Raw genomic sequence first — 8,519 nt, 5'->3', positions numbered from 1 at the left:
TAACAGCACACAGCATCTGTATAACAGCTGGACAATAACTCCTGTACCTGTACCTCCAGGTGAGGCCTGGAAGGCGGCCCGCCTGCAGCCCTCTTCGGTCCAACACATCCTGCAGCCGCTGGACTTCACCCTGCAGCTGGCCAAGTGTATGGTGGATAAAGATGCCAGGATGCCCAGGTAAGACTCACCTGGTTCCACAGGGCTCACCTGTGTTCACCTGTGTGTTCACCTGTGCTCACCTGTGTTCACCTGTGTTCACCTGTGCTCACCTGTGTTCACCTGTGCTCACCTGTGTGTTCACCTGTGCTCACCTGTGTGCTCACCTGTGTTCACCTATGCTCACCTGTGTTCACCTGTGCTCACCTGTGTTCACCTGTGTTCACCTGTGCGCACCTGTGCTCACCTGTGTTCACCTGTGCTCACCTGTGTTCACCTGTGCTCACCTGTGCTCACCTGTGTGTTCACCTGTGCTCACCTGTGCTCATCTGTGTTCACCTGTGTTCACCTGTGCTCACCTGTGTTCACCTATGCTCACCTGTGTTCACCTGTGTGTTCACCTGTGCTCAGCTGTGTTCACCTGTGCTCACCTGTGCTCACCTGTGTGTTCAGCTATGCTCACCTGTGTGTTCACCTGTGTTCACCTGTGCTCACCTGTGCTCACCTGTGCTCACCTGTGTTCACCTGTGTGTTCACCTGTGCTCACCTGTGCTCACCTGTGCTCACCTGTGTTCACCTGTGTTCACCTGTGCTCACCTGTGTGTTCACCTGTGTGTTCACCTGTGCTCACCTGTGCTCACCTGTGTGTTCACCTGTGCTCACCTGTGTTCACCTGTGCTCACCTGTGTTCACCTGTGCTCACCTGTGCTCACCTGTGTTCACCTGTTCTCACCTGTGTTCACCTGTGTTCACCTGTGCTCACCTGTGTGTTCACCTGTGTGTTCACCTGTGCTCACCTGTGCTCACCTGTGCTCACCTGTGTTCACCTGTGTGTTCACCTGTGCTCACCTGTGTTCACCTGTGCTCACCTGTGCTCATCTATGTTCACCTGTGTGTTCACCTGTGCTCACCTGTGTTCACCTATGCTCACCTTTGTTCACCTGTGCTCACCTGTGTGTTCACCTGTGCTCACCTGTGTTCACCTTTGCTCACCTGTGCTCTCCTGTGTTCACCTGTGCTCTCCTGTGTTCACCTGTGTTCACCTGTGCTCACCTGTGCTCACCTGTGTTCACCTGTGTGTTCACCTGTGTGTTCACCTGTGTGTTCACCTGTGTGTTCACCTGTGCTCACCTGTGTTCACCTATGCTCACCTTTGTTCACCTGTGCTCACCTGTGCTCACCTGTTTTCACCTATGCTCACCTTTGTTCACCTGTGCTCACCTGTGTGTTCACCTGTGCTCACCTGTGTTCACCTTTGCTCACCTGTGCTCTCCTGTGTTCACCTGTGCTCTCCTGTGCTCACCTGTGTGCTCACCTGTGTTCATCTGTGTTCACCTGTGTGTTCACCTGTGCTCACCTGTGCTCACCTGTGTTCACCTGTGTGTTCACCTGTGCTCACCTGTGTTCACCTTTGTTCACCTGTGTGTTCACCTGTGCTCACCTGTGTTCACCTTTGTTCACCTGTGCTCACCTGTGTTCACCTGTGTGTTCACCTGTGTGTTCACCTGTGCTCACCTGTGTTCACCTTTATTCACCTGTGTGTTCACCTGTGCTCACCTGTGCTTTCTGCCTCAGGTTTAAGGTTTCTGGGGAACTTCCACTGCTGCACGTTAAGATCTCAGACCAGAAGATCCACAACGTTCTGGAGCTGATGGAGAGCATCCCTCTGCCCAGGAGGAGCTCCGCCCCCTCCACCCCCACAGAGAAGGTACACCTGCAGTCGGGTGGTACTGAGCCCTGATAGAACCCGGTTCTGAGCCCTGGTACAACCCAGTTCTGTTCTCTGATAGAACCCGGTTCTGTTCCCTGATAGAACCCAGTTCTGTTCTCTGATAGAACCTGGTTCTGTTTCTTGATGGAACCCGGTGCTGAGCCCTGATAGAACCTGGTTCTTTTCCCTGATAGAACCCGGTTCTGAGCCCTGGTACAACTCAGTTCTGTTCTCTGATAGAACCCGGTTCTGTTCCCTGATAGAACCCAGTTCTGTTCTCTGATAGAACCTGGTTCTGTTTCCTGATGGAACCCGGTGCTGAGCCCTGATAGAACCCGGTTCTTTTCCCTGATAGAACCCGGTTCTGTTCTCTGATAAAACCCGGTTCTGTTCACTGATAGAACCCGGTTCTTTTTCCTGATAGAACCCGGTTCTGTTCCCTGATAGAACCCGGTTATGTTTCCTGATAGAACCCGGTTCTGTGCCCTGATAGAACCCGGTTCTGAGCCCAGATAGAACCCGGTTCTGTTCTCTGATAGAACCCGGTTCTGTTCACTGATAGAACCCGGTTCTTTTTCCTGATAGAACCCGGTTCTGTTCACTGATAGAACCCGGTTCTTTTTCCTGATAGAGCCCGGTTCTGTTATGACCCCTGATAGAACCCGGTTCTGTTCTCTTATAGAACCCGGTTTTGTTTCCTGATAGAACTCGGTTCTGTTTCCTGATAGAACCCGGTTCTGAGCCCTTATAGAACCCGGTTCTGTTCACTGATAGAACCCGGTTCTTTTTCCTGATAGACCCCGGTTCTGTTCTCTGATAGAACCCGGTTCTGTTCTGACCCCTGATAGAACCCGGTTCTGTTCCCTGATAGAACCCGGTTCTGTTATCTGATAGAACTCGGTTTTGTTCCCTGATAGAACCCAGTTTTGTTCCCTGATGGAACCCGGTTCTGAGCCCTGATGGAACCCGGTTCTGTTCCCTGATAGAACCCGTTTCTGAGCCCTGATAGAACCCGGTTCTTTTCCCTGATAGAACCCGTTTCTGACCCCTAATAGAACTCTGTTCTGTTCCCTGATAGAACCCGGTTCTGTTCTGACCCCTGATAGAACCCGGTTCTGTTCTGACCCGTCTCCTTCTCTTCCTCAGGTGTCCTCGTTGGCTCGGGCCAGGCAGCCAGCAGCCAGGCTCCGCCCCGCTCTGCTTGATGTCTTGGAAACAGGTCAGTGTTTGCTGTGCTCTGATTGGCTCACAGTGTTTCCCAACTGAACGCTTTCCCAACTGAACGCTTTCCCAACTGAACGCTTTCCCAACTGAACGCTTTACCAACTGAACACTTTACCAACTGAACTCTTGTTTGAACGGTTTTCTAACTGAACGGTTTTCCAACTGAACGCTATTGAACGCTTTCCCAACTGAACTCTTGTTTGAACGGTTTTCCAACTGAACAGTTTCCCAACTGAACTCTTGTTTGAACGGTTTTCCAACTGAACAGTTTCCCAACTGAACGGTTTCCCAACTGAACTCTTGTTCTGTTTTCCTCTCAGATTCGGATGAAGATGCCAGTGAGAAGTCGGCGGATGAAGACCATCAGCGCTCGGCTCTGGAGGAGCTCACCAACGTTCACTTTCAGTTTGAAGTCAGAGAGGTTTGTTTGAGTCTCAGGACGTCGGGTCTAACCCATCTTAAGCGGAACGCCTGAGACAGCAGTTCATGTGTTCAGGTGCTGCTGGAGCTGACCCGGCAGGCGGACCAGGAGAAAGCCGTCCTGGTCCTCAGCGTCAGTCAGCTGGGAGCTGAAGGACAGGTGCGCAGGTTCGACCTGAGTGTGACCTCATACCTGCGGCGAGTCGCTCTGGACTACTGCGACGGTCCAGGTGAGAGAACGTCTGAATCTGATCCGTGGAGGACCTTTGGTGTAGAATGTGTGGTTCTTCTTCCATGTGGAGGACCTTTGGTGTAGAATGTGTGGTTCTTCTTCTGCGTGGAGGACCTTTGGTGTAGAATGTGTGGTTCTTCTTCTGCGTGGAGGACCTTTGGTGTAGAATGTGTGGTTCTTCTTCTACGTGGAGGACCTTTGGTGTAGAATGTGTGGTTCTTCTTCTACGTGGAGGACCTTTGGTGTAGAATGTGTGGTTCTTCTTCTACATGGAGGACCTTTGGTGTAGAATGTGTGGTTCTTCTTCTGTGTGGAGGACCTTTGGTGTAGAATGTGTGGTTCTTAATCTGCGTGGAGGACCTTTGGTGTACAATGTGTGGTTCTTCTTCTACGTGGAGGACCTTTGGTGTAGAATGTGTGGTTCTTCTTCTGTGTGGAGGACCTTTGGTGTAGAATGTGTGGTTCTTCTTCTGTGTGGAGGACCTTTGGTGTAGAATGTGTGGTTCTTCTTCTACATGGAGGACCTTTGGTGTAGAATGTGTGGTTCTTCTTCTGTGTGGAGGACCTTTGGTGTAGAATGTGTGGTTCTTCTTCTGTGTGGAGGACCTTTGGTGTAGAATGTGTGGTTCTTCTTCTACATGGAGGACCTTTGGTGTACAATGTGTGGTTCTTCTTCTGTGTGGAGGGCCTTTGGTGTAGAATGTGTGGTTCTTCTTCTGCGTGGAGGACCTTTGGTGTAGAATGTGTGGTTCTTCTTCTGTGTGGAGGACCTTTGGTGTAGAATGTGTGGTTCTTCTTCTACGTGGAGGACCTTTGGTGTAGAATGTATGGTTCTTCATCTGCGTGGAGGACCTTTGGTGTAGAATGTGTGGTTCTTCTTCGTGGAGGACCTTTGGTGTAGAATGTATGGTTCTTCATCTGCGTGGAGGACCTTTGGTGTAGAATGTGTGGTTCTTCATCTGCGTGGAGGACCTTTGGTGTAGAATGTGTGGTTCTTCTTCGTGGAGGACCTTTGGTGTAGAATGTGTGGTTCTTCTTCCATGTGGAGGACCTTTGGTGTAGAATGTGTGGTTCTTCATCTGCGTGGAGGACCTTTGGTGTAGAATGTGTGGTTCTTCTTCGTGGAGGACCTTTGGTGTAGAATGTGTGGTTCTTCATCTGCGTGGAGGACCTTTGGTGTAGAATGTGTGGTTCTTCTTCTGCGTGGAGGACCTTTGGTGTAGAATGTGTGGTTCTTCTTCTACGTGGAGGACCTTTGGTGTAGAATGTGTGGTTCTTCATCTGTGTGGAGGACCTTTGGTGTAGAATGTGTGGTTCTTAATCTGTGTGGAGGACCTTTGGTGTAGAATGTGTGGTTCTTCTTCTGCGTGGAGGACCTTTGGTGTAGAATGTGTGGTTCTTCTTCTGCGTGGAGGACCTTTGGTGTAGAATGTGTGGTTCTTCTTCTACGTGGAGGACCTTTGGTGTAGAATGTGTGGTTCTTCATCTGCGTGGAGGACCTTTGGTGTAGAATGTGTGGTTCTTAATCTGCGTGGAGGACCTTTGGTGTTGAATGTGTGGTTCTTCTTCTACGTGGAGGACCTTTGGTGTAGAATGTGTGGTTCTTCTTCTGTGTGGAGGACCTTCGGTGTAGAATGTGTGGTTCTTCTTAAACAGATTTTAGATCCCAGACCCTTAAAGCCTCCTGGGCTTCTCCTTGCTGATCGGTTCTGGTTCCGACTCTGTTTTTAGGTGGCAGGACTCGCCCTCTTCACCTGATCGGCTCGTCAGAGCAACAGGGCTCCGATCTGCTGAAGGTGGAGTTCATCAAGGTGAGGTCGCATTAACGCCTCGTGCTTCACACACATGAACGGATTCTGATTCGGTGGTTCTGTGGTTCTGCAGGCGGACCCGGCCGGGCCCAGCTTCCACACCCTGTTCAACAGTACCGAGCAGACTCTAAAGGTGGGTGGATGTTAGCTCTACAAACTATTATTAGTTACAACTCTGAAGGGTTTTTGTTATTGGCAGAAGAAGAAAATGTTCTGTTCAGATAATGTTCTGCTCACTAACCCTAACCCGCCTGTTGTTTCAGGTGGAGTTCTCCTCTCTGAACTTCCTCCTTCACACCAAAGCTCTGCTGTCCACCATCAGCTACCTCAACGGTGCCATCCCACAAAAGCTTGCTGTCTCCCAGGACCGAAACACCAAAAAGTGGGTGGAGAAGGCGGGACATGGCCAGAAAGGTGAGTCCCTGCTGAGATGTTCAGGTGATGTTCAGGTGATGTTCAGGTGATGTTCAGGTGATGGTCAGATGATGGTCAGATGATGGTCAGATGATGGTCAGATGGTTAGATGATGGTCAGATGATGGTTAGATGATGGTCAGATGATGGTCAGATGATGGTTAGATGATGGTCAGATGATGGTCAGATGATGGTCAGATGATGGTCAGATGACGGTTAGATGACGGTCAGATGATGGTCAGATGATGGTCAGATGATGGTTAGATGATGGTTAGATGATGGTTAGATGATGGTCAGATGATGGTTAGATGGTTAGATGATGGTTAGATGGTTAGATGATGGTCAGATGATGGTTAGATGATGGTCAGATGATGGTCAGATGATGGTTAGATGGTCAGATGATGGTTAGATGGTCAGATGATGGTTAGATGGTTAGATGATGGTCAGATGATGGTCAGATGATGGTCAGATGATGGTCAGATGATGGTTAGATGATGGTTAGATGGTCAGATGATGGTCAGATGATGGTTAGATGATGGTCAGATGATGGTCAGATGATGGTTAGATGATGGTCAGATGATGGTTAGATGATGGTTAGATGGTCAGATGATGGTCAGATGATGGTTAGATGATGGTCAGATGATGGTCAGATGATGGTCAGATGATGGTTAGATGATGGTTAGATGGTCAGATGATGGTCAGATGATGGTCAGATGATGGTTAGATGGTCAGATGATGGTCAGATGATGGTTAGATGATGGTTAGATGGTCAGATGATGGTCAGATGATGGTTAGATGATGGTCAGATGATGGTCAGATGATGGTCAGATGATGGTTAGATGATGGTTAGATGGTCAGATGATGGTCAGATGATGGTCAGATGATGGTCAGATGATGGTTAGATGATGGTCAGATGATGGTTAGATGATGGGTAGATGGTTAGATGATGGTCAGATGATGGTCAGATGATGGTTAGATGGTCAGATGATGGTCAGATGATGGTCAGATGATGGTCAGATGGTGGTCAGATGATGGTTAGATGATGGTTAGATGATGGTATGATGGTCAGATGATGGTTAGATGATGGTATGATGGTCAGATGATGGTCAGATGATGGTCAGATGATGGTTAGATGATGGTTAGATGATGGTCAGATGATGGTCAGATGATGGTTAGATGGTCAGATGATGGTTAGATGATGGTTAGATGATGGTCAGATGATGGTCAGATGATGGTTAGATGGTTAGATGATGGTCAGATGATGGTTAGATGATGGTTAGATGGTTAGATGATGGTCAGATGATGGTTAGATGATGGTCAGATGATGGTCAGATGATGGTTAGAAGATGGTCAGATGATGGTTAGATGATGGTCAGATGATGGTCAGATGATGGTTAGATGGTTAGATGATGGTCAGATGATGGTTAGATGATGGTTAGATGGTTAGATGATGGTCAGATGATGGTTAGATGATGGTCAGATGATGGTCAGATGATGGTTAGAAGATGGTCAGATGATGGTCAGATGATGGTTAGATGATGGTTAGATGGTTAGATGATGGTCAGATGATGGTCAGATGATGGTTAGATGGTTAGATGATGGTCAGATGATGGTTAGATGATGGTCAGATGATGGTCAGATGATGGTCAGATGATGGTTAGATGATGGTTAGATGGTCAGATGATGGTTAGATGATGGTCAGATGATGGTTAGATGATGGTCAGATGATGGTCAGATGATGGTCAGATGATGGTTAGATGGTTAGATGATGGTCAGATGATGGTCAGATGATGGTTAGATGGTCAGATGATGGTTAGATGGTTAGATGATGGTCAGATGATGGTCAGATGATGGTCAGATGATGGTCAGATGGTCAGATGATGGTCAGATGATGGTTAGATGATGGTTAGATGATGGTTAGATGGTCAGATGATGGTCAGATGATGGTTAGATGATGGTCAGATGATGGTTAGATGATGGTCAGATGATGGTCAGATGATGGTTAGATGGTCAGATGATGGTCAGATGATGGTTAGATGATGGTTAGATGATGGTCAGATGATGGTCAGATGATGGTTAGATGATGGTCAGATGATGGTTAGATGATGGTTAGATGGTTAGATGATGGTCAGATGATGGTTAGATGATGGTTAGATGGTTAGATGATGGTCAGATGATGGTCAGATGATGGTCAGATGATGGTTAGATGATGGGTAGATGGTTAGATGATGGTCAGATGATGGTCAGATGATGGTTAGATGGTCAGATGATGGTATGATGGTCAGATGATGGTCAGATGATGGTCAGATGATGGTTAGATGATGGTCAGATGATGGTTAGATGATGGTCAGATGGTGGTCAGATGATGGTTAGATGATGGTTAGATGATGGTATGATGGTCAGATGATGGTTAGATGGTCAGATGATGGTTAGATGATGGTCAGATGGTCAGATGATGGTCAGATGATGGTTAGATGATGGTCAGATGATGGTCAGATGATGGTCAGATGATGGTTAGATGATGGTTAGATGATGGTCAGATGATGGTCAGA

At 48.1% G+C, this 8,519-nt stretch overlaps 1 protein-coding gene across 1 annotated transcript; it reads left to right on the top strand.

The window, feature by feature from the left end:
- Positions 1-37: 37 nt before the first annotated feature.
- On the top strand, positions 38-5,968 carry LOC142376383 (intermembrane lipid transfer protein VPS13C-like; the record flags this gene model as incomplete). The annotated part of the gene is made up of 8 exons (XM_075459929.1): positions 38-177; positions 1,732-1,864; positions 3,014-3,086; positions 3,412-3,512; positions 3,588-3,741; positions 5,475-5,554; positions 5,628-5,687; positions 5,818-5,968. Coding segments are annotated over exons 1-8 (781 nt in total), but the record flags the coding sequence as incomplete, so codon positions are not given.
- Between the last annotated feature and the right edge of the window lie 2,551 nt (positions 5,969-8,519).

This window comes from Odontesthes bonariensis, unplaced genomic scaffold (genome assembly GCF_027942865.1).
Source record: "Odontesthes bonariensis isolate fOdoBon6 unplaced genomic scaffold, fOdoBon6.hap1 scaffold_266, whole genome shotgun sequence".
NCBI classification, from domain to species: domain Eukaryota; kingdom Metazoa; phylum Chordata; class Actinopteri; order Atheriniformes; family Atherinopsidae; genus Odontesthes; species Odontesthes bonariensis.
Note: the sequence above shows the minus strand (reverse complement) of the source record. Positions and strands in the feature narration are given on the sequence as shown.